The following is a 16947-nucleotide window of genomic DNA, read 5'->3' as shown; positions in this document are numbered from 1 at the left end:
TCGTGGATGTTGAAGGTACATAACTATTCCATCAACTCTGCCGACAGTCGGTACAAAACAAAAGACAAGAAGCTGACGGATAAACATGACAAGGTGTTTTGTGAATGCGTCATCGAAGTTAATGGTGTTATTGTTGCTGTGGAGGCGGTTATTTGACAAAGGGTGTTGCTTCGGACGATCAAGGCAGTTGCGTATAATTGAACAGTGAATGCTTTGAAAAGTACGGGAAAGCAAAATATTGCTGCATGATGTACATAGATAACGCCTTTAATGTTACTTTATTTGCTGGGTAAGTGCTGTTTTTCGTGTCTTTTTATCGAGATTCTTTGTTAAATCTGGACACCGAAAACATAGGAAATCTTAGGCCTGTGAGGTCAGCCAAGAAATTCTGATAGGTGACCTTTAGGATTAACCTCACACTGTATATTTTTACTCCGAAAATACAATTTGCTCCATATTGGAACGAAAAACACATGACTCTGTTTTTGGAAGTACAGTTCTCTAAATGAATTGGCTGTAAGTAACCAAGTTTCGGTGCTTTAACATAATTCGCACCGCGACAGATTACCTTCAAGGGCGAATGGTTTTGAAGAGGTCTGTTATTAGTACGGAAACAGTTTACGGAAGTTTGCAAGGTAATTTCTCAATTTATAGAACAGGAAGAAATATTTTATTTGTTCAGTAGTTCATGGACAAATTTTAATTAATTTTTTGGGCGCAGAAACAGGCGTGTTGCAAGTTCAAAAGTTTTCCGTGCTAGTGCTAAAAAGTTATCTGATGTTTTATTGAACGAATTGTGCTTTGAAACTGCAAGCAAATTTTGTTCATGTATGCAACCATAAATGATTTTCTCAAGAGGGATTTCGAAATTGGTGTAACGGAAGAGGCTATTGATGTTTATTTTTAAACTCAGAAAAGGATGAGGCCACAGTTTGGAGGACAATGGTTAGAATGTTTAGATTTCCTGCAGGGAAATTAAGATTTCAAATGTGTTCAATTAGTATGTGTTCAAAACAAGAAGGACACGGCTTGCTTTTACAAGTTTCCCAATAGCCAGTCTGTATATCACATACTGAGAGATTTTGTCCTTAAGACTGTGAGAATTACACATTATAGTGAATCATTGCATTGCCAGTACAAATCTTATTTCAGCACAGATAATCTCATGTAGGAATAAGGATTTTTTGGATTTAAACTTTCCGAAGCACCGATTTTCTTTGAAGCCCCATGTCAAAATAATGCTAGAGCAGTAACTTGATATCCTTTGTAAACATTTTGATGTTTGTCTGTATAGCAACTAAATCATAATCAATTGTTATCTGAGCTTCAGTATCATATTACTTAAAACAATTTATTGTTAGAAGAACAACAATGATTAACAAACAAAGAAAGCTTTTTCTTCTCCTGAAAAAATCATAATCATTCTTTAAAACTGACTATATACATAGAACTATTTCCCATCTCGTTGGAAATTGGGTCTTAAATTTATAAATTTTTATTTATGGTTTTTAAAGGTTAATTCTTGCCAGTAGCTTGTTAGATTGACAAAGAATGCTGCAGCAATGTAAATGAACTTTTGCTTTTTCCCTGTTAGATCTTTTAAGCCCTGGCCAAAGCCACTTGATCTTTCCGAATCTCCCAGATTGTCTGAAAATTTCAAAATCTTTTCCTAGGCAAAATTGAATTCAAACAATATATAGATTCATCAATAATTCTGAAGACAAAGACTGTGCCATGATTCCCAAATGATTTTTGTAACTAAATTCCTCAATGGAATGAATATCAGCATTAATGATCACGCAACCAAAGCCAGTTTCAATTTTTCAAAGACATCATTGGTGTTGTCAACATTTTAATGGCCAAGTTCACATACACACCAACATGAAAAGTGTTATTGACAACTTTGCTTCAGCAATACAATTAAAAGTAAGATTACTACTTCTGTGATATTGATAATACCAGGCTTTGATGAAAAAATTTCTGCTAGTCAATATCAGCCAAAATGAAATTAAATCACATTTACCTGATTGCAAGCAATGTATTGAGTTTTTTCATCATTTACCTTCACTAATGCTTGCAAAAGTTTTTCTGCCCCCCTTCTCATGTGTAAAACAATGGTGACTTTACCAGCAATATAATTGATATTTGATGGTTCAGGGCTCAAGCAAAGCCTGGCTAGGCTTGTGTGTTTATCTGAATTTTGAAGAAAGTGCCTGCCAGTTCTCTTAAAATTTTTCAAACCTGAAAAAAACATTAACAGAATTGACCAACAAGCCTTTTGAAAGCTCTTATAGAAATACTCTCAGATTTTTTTATTCTACAGCCCAAGGCATTTTTATTTTATGACTAAAGAAATAGTACAAAGAAGGAACTATTAAGCAGGTTGAAAAGTAAACAGCCTATCAATTTCAAAGCTGTTCTCAAAGTATTTGCCACAGTGAAGGTAAAACTTAAGAATATATCAGCTGTGTAATTGTGAGAGCTGATGATTGTGATAAAAATAGAGGCAGGGTAATACAATTCTAAGTTAAGTTACCTATTTAAACAATTGTACATGTTGTAATGCATTCAAGATAAGGATGAGTTTTTTTAGTTTCCTTCTGAAACCGTAAGTGCATTGTTCATAAATGTAATTTAATTATTAATCACTCTTTTGTTTGAAAATTAATGGATACTCTACTCTTGTCAAGCTGTAGAGAGAATGATTGGAAATCTTAAACAAAGCCTGTCTTGAAGATTGACATGTTTTGAGTTTTTTTGCAGATAGAAACAATTTTTTAAGCAAACTTATCAATATACTTATCATTTTAATTGGGAAATTTCCCTTTAAGCAGTTCCAATCTGAGATAAAGTTGTAGACTGGACTCAACTGTTGTCAATTTTTGAAATAATGAAATTTTTTCCACATTAAGGTCTCAGAAACAAACCACACCAAGTCTTTGTGTACTGTAACTTTATAAGCTATCACCCATCAGTTCTCTGTGATGCAATCCAGTAAGATACTTTTTCAGCATATGGTTTTTGGTGCAAAGCCAGTAACCATTTCTGTCACTGATTGTCACAAATGTGACTCAACCGTATTGACTTAGGGAATTTTCAGTGAATTCTCAGGTGCCAATTGCACCTTGAGGTCTAAACTACTAAACCTCTTTTAATCATGTGGCTTAACTGACCACATATGGTTTTACCAATTGGTTTATTGGTCGCAGATGTAAGAATACCCATTAATTGACTTGAAAAACTTTGTTAGCATGGTACTCTATAACTTTAAAGCTTTGAATCAAACAGGATAACTCCGCATTCATTGGTGCTTTTGTTGAGTGGGTTGTTTTTGGTGTCACTAAAAACTAAGCGTAAGTAATTGAATTGTCGTTTTTTACAAGAAATTGGCCATAAAATGTGCCGTCGTTTACTTGAGAAAGCAACCTTCGGGTATGCTCGATAGTGTTGCGTCATTCGTGTTCGCTCAAGTTAGGAACACTCAAGGGTTTGACCGCATTTCTAGCTGTGTAGATAAAATTTGGCAATCTACAGTGTCTTATCCACCTGATTATATTGCCCGCTGATGCACGAGCGTTTGTGTTTTTTCATCCACTTCCTCGAGGCTACAGACACGTATTGCTCTCTCAAAATCTTTCGTGTCTATTTTTTATTGAGCTTATCTGTATTTTTGGGCGGTGCTTTGGGTACCAAAACAGCTTGATAGCACTTAAGATTGCATTACTCATTTTGTTTATCAACAAAAAGTTTTGGGTTTTTATCATCAAACGCAAAACCTCATCGCGATACACTGTTCCTTTTATTTTTCAAAAGCACTGATTTTTTGCCTGCTGAAATTTTGCGTGTATGTTTTAAGGCTCTAGTAGAACGAGAACACTTTTGATGGTTACTAGATTGTTTGAAGTTTCTGTAAGGTACAGTTTATGATGATGCTTTAACGGGGCAATTTGCGCAGAGGAGCTGGGTGTCAGAAATGAAAAGCGACCTTTGCTGTATGTTTATCCAAGATACACCGACAGGCTTGAATTTCAACACTGTAATTTTACCTTTAAACCCTCCCATCGAGGAGTAAACCTCTGGCTTTCACTTGCAACGAGCTTACCAGATTCAAGTGCAATTATTGAAGGTGTATTAATTTTGTTAAACGTTGTTAGCACAGCTTAAGAAGTCCAGTTCATGCTAAAAACTATTACACAAAAAGCACTGATATTGAGGTAGGACACTGTTCTTTGAAAAGGGCGTTTCGTGTCCACATTACGACGATCAGTCGTTCCTGTGCATAACCAATTTTCTTTGCATCCAGTTCATTGGAACGTGGAGCGATTTATGCTCATGATAAAAAGCACAAGATTTCCACCAAAAAGGATTTCTAGGGATTTTAATGACAAAACGATAGGAATTCCACCAAAGGCTCGCAGGATTTTCGTGGAGTGATTTGCCTCCCGCTTTTGAAAACAATTTAAACTCACAGGTATCTTTAGAACGGCTATTGTGAATAATTTAGAACGGCTATAGTGGTTAATTTTTATTTTTTTCCTTTCATATTGAGTTTGTTAAAAATGCGTGGCCATGCTTATTGGCCTTCAAGAACTTTATTTGTTTGAATCCAAGAAACTTGCCCTAGAAATGGAGAATCCAGAAAAACCTTCAGGTAATCAATTCAGAGACTTATAATGTCAGGAAAAACATTAGTTAAACGATTTCTTAAATAGCAGCTAAAGCGACACATGGGGATTTATGGGTACGTTTGATAACCAGTGGCGTAGATATGAGGGAGGTCAGAGGGAGCGAAAACCACTGTAAAGCTAAACTGTTTTTTTGTTGGAAAATTTTTTATCTTGTCAGAATTTTCACAGGATGATTTTTTCTTATCTAAATGATAAATTTTGCGAGGAAAGATTTTAAAGCTGAATATAACATCTTAATATCTGAATATATGAGAAGATTCTTTATTTCAGTTTTCATGTCGTCAAGTCATGTTCAAATCTATGAAAAGATGAATATTTTTATTAGAGTTCAGTCGGAAGATCTAATTTTCTCGCCCCTCTAATGATTTCCCCTACCTACACTACTGTTGATAACCTTTCGGTAAAATGATGTTAACAGAACCTGAACGTGGACACTTGATTCGCTTGTTAAATTAAAAGCTTCTGGTTCAGACTGTTTGTGGTTTCTTGTTTTTTTCTTTTCGAGCCATACCCAGAGCAGATGTATTGAGAATTTGCCAATAATTCTAAACATAGTTTTATTTTCAGTTGGTTTTGACCCTTTCAGTCTTTGCCGTGATATGGTGAACCAGAGTTATCCATATACACAAAATAACAATTTTTGAAGAGGGGGGGGGGGGGGGTGGGGTTGAGCATAAAACGGAACACTGATGCCTACAATTTTTTAAATGTGAAACGAAATTCGGATCAAACTCCTCCTTGAAAACGGTAAAATGTTTTAGTCTTCTCTGTATACGAAACGGAAATTTAATAAGACAGAACACGGATGACGGAAAATTCCCATAATGTTACGGAGTTAAAAAGAAATAGGCGAAACGAAAGCGATGTAGATTTAGCCTCTTGTCTCATTTGAAGTTGGAACAGACAGATTTTACGGTCTGGTTGGAAGGCTTTGTGTTTATTAATCTGTTTCATGTTAATGTTGATTGTTAAACCAAGACTCTTATTCGTTGTAATTAGAACTAAATATGGTTATGAATCGATCCATTGGAAGAAATCAAAGTTAGAGGAGGGCCTTTTCTGGTAGAAGATGCACATGTTGGGTTCATATCTTTGTAACAGCTGATGTCCTTAATTGCAAATGACAAGATAATTCTAGAACCAATAACGATGTCCCTCCTTTTAATCTACCTTCGAGTATTTCTTAAAGCCAGGACTGACCTTTTCTTGAAGGAAACCAAATCCCATATGAAATTACCGGTTATAGTCATTTTATATGTTGTGTAAAAAATATTAGTAGGTTAACTATCAATGAGCTGCTTTTTCTGCTGCTTGGAAAAGTTTTCCCATGCTTGTTTACCTAGCGATTAGCTTCATAAATTATCATAAATTTTGTGTGATTGTTATGAAATACTCAATTTATCATTGTGAAAAGTTATCGTAAAAAGTTATCGCAGATTTTCAATTAAGTTTCATGTTAATTTCCGTTACTTTTAACTGGCTGCTAACAAGATGTTTTCGCGTCCGTTTGGTTGATGTTGTTCTACTTGATGGTTTGCTGTTCTGTTTTATTATGGTGGTGCGGAAATGAAGCCAAATTGTTTTTATCTAATTTCATCATCACGGAATTTTGCAACTGCCCTTAAGATAGTTGTGTGGGTCGTTTTATCCGATTCGGTCTGTTTGTCCTTCATTGATTGTGAAAGAATTTCACGAAATTATACTCTCCAATTTTAGCAAACAAAATCCATTTATTAGTCAAATATTGTTGATGGATTTTGAATGTGACAAATTTGTTTTATTCTTTTCAGATGGAGTCAAGACAAATATTAATCGAACAGGATGAGCAGTAAGGGCAAGGATGATTTGGAGGAAAACACCATGGGTGACAGCCTTGTTAATGGAAGAGGCAGCATTGGTAGTCGTACGTTATCAGGGTCGTTTACGAAATCTCGTAAAAACAGTCGAATTGCCACCGTAAAGCCGGTTACGAAGTGTCTGTCTTCTTCCGAAGAAGATGTGACGAAGGCAACTAAAATCCCTACAAAGGACGCCTCTTCGCCCCGAATTGCCAAATTGTTGAGCAAAGATATGTCTTCATTAGACAAAGATTCGATTGTCGCTGAATTGGAGAAGTGCTTGTCCGAACTGGAGCAGAACGAAAACCCGTACGCTTCTCTGACTGATGAATATAAAAGAATGGAGGAAGAGCGGGACGAGCTCGCCAAAGAGCTAGAAAATGCGTTCGGGGACCTTGAGGGTTATATGCACCATGTACGAGAGGTCGAGTCTGAGCGGAAGGCAATCGAGGCTGATCGGGATGAGCTGGCAAAGGAGGTTGAAAATTTAAAGTATTGCCTGACGCATCGACAAGAAGTCGAGGAAAACAGCCTTAAATTGGGAAAGGAAGCTGTGGAAGCACAGCTGAAAGACGTTAATGCAGAGAACGAAAGAATGAAAGAGCAAATAAACGAATTACTTGACGAGCGCCAGTCTTTGATCGAAAGCTTATTGAATCTTCATTCAAGAGAGGTCGATGACGTCATCCAGACTCGGAGTCGATCTTGTAGCGTCGTATCAAATGATAGCGCATCATCGTCCTCGTTGCTACGCGGTGAGTGTATGGAGCTGCGGGACCGTGTACAAGAGGCTGAGGAAGCTGAAATGAAAATGACGCAGGAGCTGGCAAAATGCAAGGAGTACCTGCAAGAGAGTCTGCAAGAAAAGCTAAGTTTGGAAAAAAAAATTAAAGAGTTAGATGAGGAACTTTCAAAAGTTGAGGCAGAGAATGATCAGCTTAATGATGAACTGGATGATAAGAATGATACGGTTATGGAAAATATCAAGGCAAAGGTTGACACAATCGAAAAATTAAAAAAGGTGGGTTAATTTCATTGATTTGTCTTTTATGCAAGAAATATGTCTAGTCTGTTTGCCCTGGATATTCATTGCATCAACAATGGTGTGGATGACAGATGGTTTTTAAGAGCACGTTTTTCCGTGGTTAAGTAGATCCAAGCATAAGGGTTACGCATGGGACGTGGTGTGAACTGACTGTAGCTGAATTGTGAAAACAATAAGCGGCCCTTATCAATTCTGTTCAGTCTGAACACTGTTTTGTTTCTGTAGCCTTTACTGATGACAAAAAGTTTACTTAGCCCAGTTGCCATGAATAGAGTTTATTACAACCCGCAGTGACATACCGTTCATTTTGATACTATCGCTTGCTAATCATTTGCCAATCACCTAATTGACGATTAGGCGAAGTAACAAAACTGTTTATCATCTTTACTTTTATAATCTAATGTGATCAAAATAAGACAATTTCTCACAGTAGATGTTTCCTTGATGTTTCACAGTAGATGTTTCACAGTAGATGTACTTTTATGGTAATGTTTTTATTTCAATGTTTTATGGTAGCAGCATCAGCAATCATAGATCATCAGCAATCACAGATCGTCAGCAATCATAGACCATCAGCAATCATAATCATTTATCATTAAAATCAAATCTTAAATCAATCTCCAATCATACAATCATCAAATCGTCAATCGATCATCAAATGATTAGTCAATCAAGCGGTCCATCAATCATCATCAATAAAGCTTCTTTCAGTAAGCTTAATCAACCTAATTTTCCTCCTCATCTTTGCCATCATCATTACACATACCTCTTCGCCGTTTAACAATCGCAAAATATGAGATCCAAGTTTGTAATTTTGTAAACCTTGATGCAAGACAGATATTTAATGTTTTGTACTTCTCTTGAACAGGAGGTCACTAGATTGCAAAACGAATTAGCGAGCACAGATGCTAAAAATGAGAGGATTGCAAAAGGTAGGATTTCAGAAGAGTCAAAGCTGCAGAAGCTTCAAGAGGAGAATTCAAGGTTGAGGACAGAACTTGATGAAAGCGAGGCAGAATGCGCAAGGTACAGAGAAAGGGAGATGACAAGTGAGAAGGAGCATTCTTTGTTTAAAGATCGTGCAACAAATGATCTTGTAGCAATTGAGAATGAAAACAAGGAATTGAAGGATAAGGTTTTTGAACTTGAGGATCAGGTTTCTGGCTTTGAGGAGCTTCAAGAAGAGTTGTTGAGTTCTCGAAAGGAGAAAAGTGTTATCGAAAAGCAAATGGCTGACATTGGAGAGAAATTGCTAAATGAAAGGGCATTGGGTAGAAAGCAAAAAGCCGATATGCAAAAGGAGATTGACCAACTCACAGACGAGCTTGCAGACGAAAGAAAGAAAATGGAGAGTAAAGGTGATGAAGCTACCAAGGTGAACGAAATGACGAAACAGGTTGAAAACTTGAAAATAGGAAAACGAAAACTTGAAATAGAAATGCGAAGTCTGAAGAAGGTCGTGGAAAAGAATAAAGAAGAACTTGGAAGTCAGGTCGAAGAAAGAGAAAGAGAATTGAATGACAAGGAACAGAGGATCGTTGAATTGGGTGATGTTGTTGATGATTTAAGAAAGGAGTTAGAAGAAACTACGGCTGGGAAGAAAGCATTCGAAAGTCGAAAGTGCGAAGCTGAAGCCAAGATTTCAAGGATAAAAGAGGAGTTTGGCAAAGAGAGGAAGGCTTTGTCTTTGGAATTGAATTCATTAGAACAAGCGAAAGAAAAACTGCAATCAGAAGTGAAAGATTTAATTTCAGAACTTAATGTAATAAAAGATGAACTGTCAAAAGAAAAGGGTCTGCGTGAAAAGACAGAAAAGGAAAAAGATAATTTTGAGAAAGAGCTTAAGGAGTTGAGAAGCACGTCTGTGGAAAGTAAGAAGAAATTAGAATTGGAGTTGAAATCGTTGAGGGATAGTGAGAGGTTGTTGAATGATCAAGTAAAGGCTGCTGCCGGGAACGAAGAAAAACTTCGTCAGTCAAATTACAGCATCAGGGAACTGGAGCAGTCGCTGTCTGATGCTGTTAAAGAAAAGAAAGATGTTGAAAACGAGGTATTATCTCGTTTTGAGGAGGCAAAGAAACACCATGAAAGTGAAAAGCAGAAGCTAGCAGGGGAGATTAGTGAACTGCAAAAGAGGTTGTTTTCGGATGGTAGCGGAGAAAAACATGTACTGAAGTTGAAATCGAAATTAGAGGATATGAATATATTTATTGAGCGAGCGGAAACAAAGGTAAAGGAACTAGAAGGAGAGTTAAAATACACGAAGAAGCAAGCGAGTGATTCAGAGAATGTTGCCAGCGCTCTTCGAAAAGAAAAGAGCGCGTTGCAATTGGAGACTAGTAGTTTGAGGTCTGAACTAGCTGCTGTCCGGGGTGATTTTGATAAAGTAACGAGGCAACTACGCAATGCTTGTGCAGATCTTGAAAAGGCAATCGGTGAAAAGAAACTGTTTAAAGAGCAGTTAGAATATTCAAAGTTTGAGCTTGAAAATGCGAGCACACTACAGAAGCTGAGTAAAGAATCAGAAGAGACGTTGTTGTCAGAAAAAATAAACTCGCATCTACAGAAGCATGAGGAGCTGCGAAATGATTTGCAGCTTGAAATTAAACGGTTAAAGGAAGAACAAAAGATGATAGAGAATGATTTAGGTGTGACAAAAATGCATTTAGAGCAGGCTCAAGACAAAGAACTTAAGTTCATGCATTCAATCAATGGCTTAAGTGAAAATATCGAGCGTCTGAGACGAGATAAAAGCAATTTAGAAATGGCTTTGGAATCTGCAAAGACTGAGAATTCGGAGTTGTCTGGAAAAATTCGAAAGATGTCACAGTTGCAGAATACACAGGGCCAAGATGCTTCTATGAAAAGTTTTAGCGAAGAAAATGAGGCACTTAGGCAAAAATGCAGTTCACTTGAAGACGATCTAGCAAAAGCTTACGCAAATAACAAGACAATGCTCGATAAGGTAAGAAGCACAGAAGAGACAAACGCAAACGCTCTTCGGAGTCTTAAAGCAAGGAAAACTGAGCTGCAGTTGCAGCTTGCAAATGTACAGCATGAAAAAGAGGATCTTGAAAAAGAGGTTAAAGTGCTGAAGGAATCATTAGCACGTCGGCAAGATGATATTGCTGATAAGGAGGCTAAGTCGGTTAATGGAGAAGAGGCTGTGACAAAATTTCAGGCTCAAATTGAGCAAGTAAAAGAAGAACTCAGTGAATGTCAATCAAAAGTTACTCGGCTAGATGACGAGAATCAGGGATATAAGGAAAAGCTTCAAGAATCGGAGGAGCTTATTTTAGATCTTCAAAAAGCAGTTGCTCGTGCGAATGATGTAGCAATGGAAAAAGCCTTGGAAGTGTCTCGTCAGAAGCGATTGTTCGAAAAAAAGTACGAAAAACTACTTAAAGAAAATTTTAGCTATCGAAAACAGCTGTATTTTGATGCGTCAAACTTAACGGAGAGTGGAAAAAACTATCACGATCGATCATTTTCAGAGCTTGCGTGGCAAACGCGGGGAAACGCGGATAACTTTGTAGAAACACCTGTAAATGATCGCAGTAAAAATTCAGAAAATTTGGGACAACAGAAAAAGTCTGCCGGTGAACTGCACAGAATCATCGTTCGTGACATAGAAAAGGGCGTTTCGCTGTCAAGAAGTGGCTCTGCTCCTGTAACTCAACGCGAATTAGAGCTAAAACCAGTCAAAACAAAAATCACAGCAGGCTCCGTGACGCCGCCGGTTAAGTATTTCTCGGATACGGATTCAGTTGGCAGCAAACCGGATTCTAGTGACGGGGACAATGCACCGCCATCGCCACGGTTGCAGAAGTCATCGCCGCCAATATATGATGAAACTAGCAGGTATGATAGCGAGACTTTTCATCGTTTGATAACGAGGCGAATGCCAATATACAGTTAGTATAATAGTCAAGTGTTTTCTACGAATTTTTTATTTTGGGTATTCGATTTTCAATCCTTGCATAATGTTTGTCTCATGTTGAACAGACGGAAAACGGGTTACGTGTCTAAATAAAAGCTTTCGACGCATCCAGTATAATATCGACCACCGTCAATTCAGACTCCCTTGAGGGTCAACAAAATACGTTCGTTTTACGGAGAGTTCGAGTTATCAAAAGTTGGCTCAGATACAATCAGAAATCGACAGAAACCTCAGTGGTTTGAGGCGTCTGTCACTCATTTATTGGCCAATCTATAAGCGTTTGTGTGTTATTACGATTTTTGACTGGCAAATTTTGATTGGCCAATTTCGATTGACAGACGGCTCGAGTACCGGTCGATTGCCAATAAGAAAGTGTAATTCTGAAATAAGAAAACTACAAAGTTATCGTAATTTTAATTTTAAGGATTTCGTATAAATAACACATTATGTTCTTTAATTTTGCGTTCTAATTTTGGTAATAGCAGAACCCTTAACTCAAGGAGCCAATTTAAAGTTTCTTCGTTAAATATTTCTATGTGAGTCTTTTGCATTATCAATTCTCTAACGAATAAAAAGCCTAGTTACATTTTGCAGATGATATCCAGGAAATTTCTCAAACAAAGAATGCTAAAAACAATTTTTAAATTCTTTTGATTTTTCACCAGGGAATCTGCTTTGAAAGACCACGACGTCAAGGGAATCCCCCAACCTAACAAAATCCATCGACCAATCAAATTGAAGGAGATCAAGTTCCCGAGTCTCTCGCCTGCACCAGAGCGTCGAGCTGTTGATGCGCATGCCCAAAACAGGCGAAGTCCGGTAATGCGGAGTCCCGCCATGAGGAGCCCTGGGAGACGAAGTCCTGCTCTTGTTGAGAAGGAAAAGTCGAAGCATCCAGCTGGCAAGGAAAGAATGGAGCATTGGGTATAATAATATGTACACCTGTCTAAAGATAATGCTGAAATAGCATTTGCATTGCAATACCAGTCCTATGAATCTTATATTAAGCCCAAACCGGCCAGTTATGTTTTTAAATAGTTTCGCAGAACCAATTGTATTTTAGGGCGAATTTTATTTACCTTTCTTAAACTTGAAAAAGAATTTGCATTCTATTAGGGATGTAACATTCAAAGTCAACAAGACACTAGACCCGGTAAGATGTTCTTCCGGCGTCACCTTAACCTTTCTTTTGAAATATTTCATGACAAAGATGCAAAGGAAGTGTATGGCTATTTAATGATGCTATGACAACCATTCTTTCCCATCACTTTTTCCGCTTTTTGCTTGAGACAATTGAGCATTCACCTATCTTTTTATTAAGTTTGCAATTCATCGGTATTTTTACGTACTTTTATTCCATCTTACTTTAACTTTTCGTATAATCAAAGTCGCCTATAAACAGGGCATGTTCCAAAAGACATAAACATCTTTCTGTGGAACAGCTATTAAGTCTGACGTAACATTTTTTGAATAAAAAGTCCCTTATAAGACTCAATATATTGACTTTTCCACAAATACTTAGTTGTTTTTGCTTTCCGTCTCATTTTAGAAGGATGTGAATATATTATCATTGCTCATATATACACACGCGCGCTGTTTAGGCAGATTTAGTTAAAACAACTCTTCTCGTCGAATGCTGTCCTGAAATCAGTTATCGCATCTCGTAAATTTAGATGTTCAATTTATACAAACCCATTTTTGTTTTATAATACGATGTAGTTTTGAAATGTGTATATCCTGTTCATAATCAATATTTCATGCCTTGTTAGTTCAAGATTTGGTAGTTTCCTAAGTATACATGCATGTATGATCTATGTATGTTATTAGCAAATGAAAGTGAATCGTCAGTAATGCCTCTACTTTCACCGAGATGAAGTATGCTTCACACAATTCAGATACTCTAAAGGTCCTCGATAGCCCCCTTTGTAACGGCCCTTTTTTCTTGAATGAACGCTGTTCAGTTTCAATGCTTTAAGAAAGAATAAATTCATAATATTGTTTGGCAATATTATTTGCCGATATTGAAATGGTCTAGTCCTTTGGTTGGCAGAAATTCCGTGCCAAGAAGCTATTCTCCCCATTAAAGAGTGATATATGGATGCCCTCATTTATAAATAGCCATTCGATTTTTGGTTCGGCTAAATATGTAGCAGGATGATTTGTGTCCTGATTCATATTTTCATATGAAACAAATCGTCGCCGCTATGATATTCTGAAAGGTTACACGGGCTTCACTGTCACTGCTAAACTCCGGTGTCTATTAGGCCAATCAGGGTTTAAGAATTGCAAACAGCAAGGCAAGATGCATACGCGATTTTCTTTTCATTTTTCGTAAAACATTCGACTCCAAGTGTTTCATATATCTTAATTTTTTGTAAGTTTCACTGAATTGTATCAAGATAATATTAATGTATAAAGAAACTGATATTGCTTTGTTTTCTTTGTTAATTCTACTCTTCTACTCTAATTCTATCACCAAACCCATAATCCCATAATAAATTCATGTGGATCATGTATTCATTTGGTTCAAAAATCCCCCACATATTCCTTCTTTGTCATACCTTAGGTACCGATTTTTTTTCGGTGAAACAGTGCAACCGAAAAATTAATCCCACAGAATTTTTTTGAAACCAAAATTTTCAAAAACTAGAAAGATCTTTTTTTCACCGATGGATTTTAAAAATAACAACAAATTTTTTTCTTTATATTCTTTGAGTATTACTATACATCCACTAAATATCAATTTTAACTTTCTTGTTCCCTTCGTCATTAACAAATAATAAGATATCCAGCTCATCTCCACTTTTTTCCGTTCGCCTTCTACATCCAATAAATTTGAGTTCTCTATGGGCTGAACTCATACTTATATTACTGGCTCTTCATAATTCTTTCTCAATTTTTTCGGATGTTCCAATCATTTTTAACTCACAATCGACCCTAATCTCCTCGTTGTGACTATCGATCGAAAAAATTGCGAACTATAAACGCTTTCAATTAATTTTCTTCCATGGGTTATAAAAAATGAAATAAAAAAGACCCCCTCTAAATAAGAGTTTATGAAATTCTTGCCTGCCTGCATGTAAGAACGACGACTCATTCGTCTCAGCAAGGCTTGCTCTTGTCAAAGGTGGTCTTGTTTCGGACAACAGAGCCCTTTCCACCGAGAATCAGAATGCGAAAAGGAAGGTAAATCGAGGGGTTTAAGTTAGATTTATGGCGTGCAATTATAAAACAATTGTGTAAGCTACATTGAAGAGACTCTGGTAAATAGTATTCCAATGCGAATTATTGAAGAATTAAGTGTCTATGGAGTTATTATTAACGCCAAATTTCTTAAAACACGTTTGATAAAGAATGTGATATCAAAGCAAAATTTGCCAAAGGACGGAGCTCCAAATCAGTAACATTTCTACTCAGAATACTTGATGGAAATCCTAAGATGTTTTTAAACCTAATTCTAATTTCTGTTGTATGACAACATAAATTATGGAATGCGACAACCTCTCATCGCAGAAGGTTATAAAAGATATAAAAGATAGAATGAAATATTCATGAGAGTTTAGAAATATCCATTGAAAAGAAAGAATATGGTTCAAAACGTAACTTGGTGACTTGGACTGTGGTCAGCCACATGGAGTAAGGCTGGTAATGGCACCAAAGGGTGGGGGTGGTGGTTTAGGTAAGCTGATACTCCATACGTGGAATAAAAGGGTGTGACCTCAAAGGTTTAATGATGGCCACGTCGGTGATTATTCTATCCGTGGCAGTTAGCACCGCAGGTGGAGTTAAGTTTAGCCTTCATTTAAAGAAGCTTTAGCCCCTTAAAGGGTATGTTGCTTATATTTCCTGATAGATTGATTGATTGATTGATTGATTGATTGATTGATTGATTGATTGATTGATTGATTGATTGACTGACTGAAGTGTAGTGATTGATTGTAGTGATTGATTGATTATAGATTTCAAACCATTTTGCACCAGCAGCTTGCACTTAAATCATTCTAAAATACTTTTACAAACATTATCCCATGTAACACTGTTGTCTCTCTGTTAGTATGCGTCGAATGCACCGCGAATTCGCTTTTAATTAGTCAGGTGTGATACAAGTTTTCAGTACTTGTAGAAGAAAGCTACGTCAGCATAAAATAATTTTCTGTCGCTACGCGAATAATGGCAATTTTTTGCGTCATCGAGATCTTTATTTAGCCGAATTTATCTAAACCCCAAAGCTGGAAAACGGTATAAACAGTGGCATCGCCAGTCCAGGGCTAGCGAAACATATTTGAAAGTGGAGGGGCGAAAATATCAAAATCTTGAAAGGGGTCAGGAAAGACCGCCACCGGTCGGCGGTAAAAAAAATTTTAGAATCATATTATCTCATGGATGGCCAGAGAATTACCTGAAATGGATTCTGACTGAAGGAAAATCCAAGGCAATATGTTTAAGTTTTGTTTGATCAATACTCCGACTCCTTACAATATCCTATTCCTTTTTTACGTTGTTTGCACATGAAGTTTCGTCTATTTCAATGTTGAATTGAAATAGGAAAGGTCTCGCAAGTTCTAAAATAACCTTTATATCATAGCTCTTTATGAAACTCTGTTTTAGATTATAAAATTACCCAAAAAATGGAGAAAAAGAATAAATGAAACAAGGTTTAATAAAAATATTGATATTGAAATATCAACAGAAGAAATATCAACTAACAATTAACGATTAAGCAAATTTGTACAGTTAGGATATCATTTTGTAACATGTGATATTAAATTTTTCAGGAATAAAGTGCTTTTGATAAAAATAACTCAGGGTTTGAAAACTTTCAAACTGCGCTGGACAAAATGAGCTTTGATAGAATTCGTAATTGCGTCTAGATTTTCTCTTTCTTTGTAGGAATGGGTTATCGATATAATTAAACTTTGATGATACTTTTAAAGAACAAATCTGCCCATTCTTTATTCCTCACGTCCTGAAAACATTTTCTATCCAGCAGATTTTTGTAATGTTTCTGAGAACTTTTTCGTTAACAAATAAACCTTGTGAGCCAAGTTTTGGTCTTGAAAAAACGAAACTCCGTCGATTCGTGCTGCCACCAAGTTGCTCTGGATCAGTTTTCGCGATCTATTTCTTAAGCTGCTACTTGTTGTACAACTTGGACAATGACCTATTTCTTCGATCGAATTCTAATATTCAATTTAATATGGGATTTCTTTGATAAAGAAATGGCAACCAAGCTAGAGCAAAGGGCATATTCAAGGGAATACTAGGCACAGTTACTTGCAGAATGATATAGTACATTTCTTTCTACTATTGTCTAAGAATGTTGTTGGTCTGCAGAAAAGTGGCCCTTTTATATCGCCAGAACAAAGGACAAAACAAAAACTTTTAAGCCACGCCCTTTATATCGGCAGAAAACTCCCATTTACCAATAAAGAACGC

The 16947-nt window shown here is 36.6% G+C and overlaps 1 protein-coding gene across 2 annotated transcripts; it reads left to right on the top strand.

The window, feature by feature from the left end:
* The first annotated feature begins 131 nt into the window (after positions 1-131).
* LOC135694485 (uncharacterized) lies at positions 132-13936 on the top strand. Of its 2 annotated transcripts, none has more exons than XM_065213251.2 (4): positions 132-289; positions 6479-7547; positions 8440-11432; positions 12177-13936. In XM_065213251.2, the coding sequence occupies exons 2-4, from the start codon at positions 6510-6512 to the stop codon at positions 12439-12441; spliced, it is 4296 nt and encodes a 1431-aa protein (XP_065069323.2). In that variant the 5' UTR covers positions 132-289; positions 6479-6509; the 3' UTR covers positions 12442-13936. The 2 variants fall into 2 exon arrangements, with proteins under 2 accessions (XP_065069323.2, XP_065069324.2); XM_065213252.2 differs by lacking the exon at positions 132-289 and adding an exon at positions 296-3353.
* Positions 13937-16947: the final 3011 nt, after the last annotated feature.

This window comes from Rhopilema esculentum, chromosome 8 (assembly GCF_057945365.1).
Source record: "Rhopilema esculentum isolate cy_ngs chromosome 8, ASM5794536v1, whole genome shotgun sequence".
Taxonomy (NCBI): Eukaryota; Metazoa; Cnidaria; class Scyphozoa; order Rhizostomeae; family Rhizostomatidae; genus Rhopilema; species Rhopilema esculentum.
This window is presented reverse-complemented; position numbering and strand designations above follow the sequence as displayed.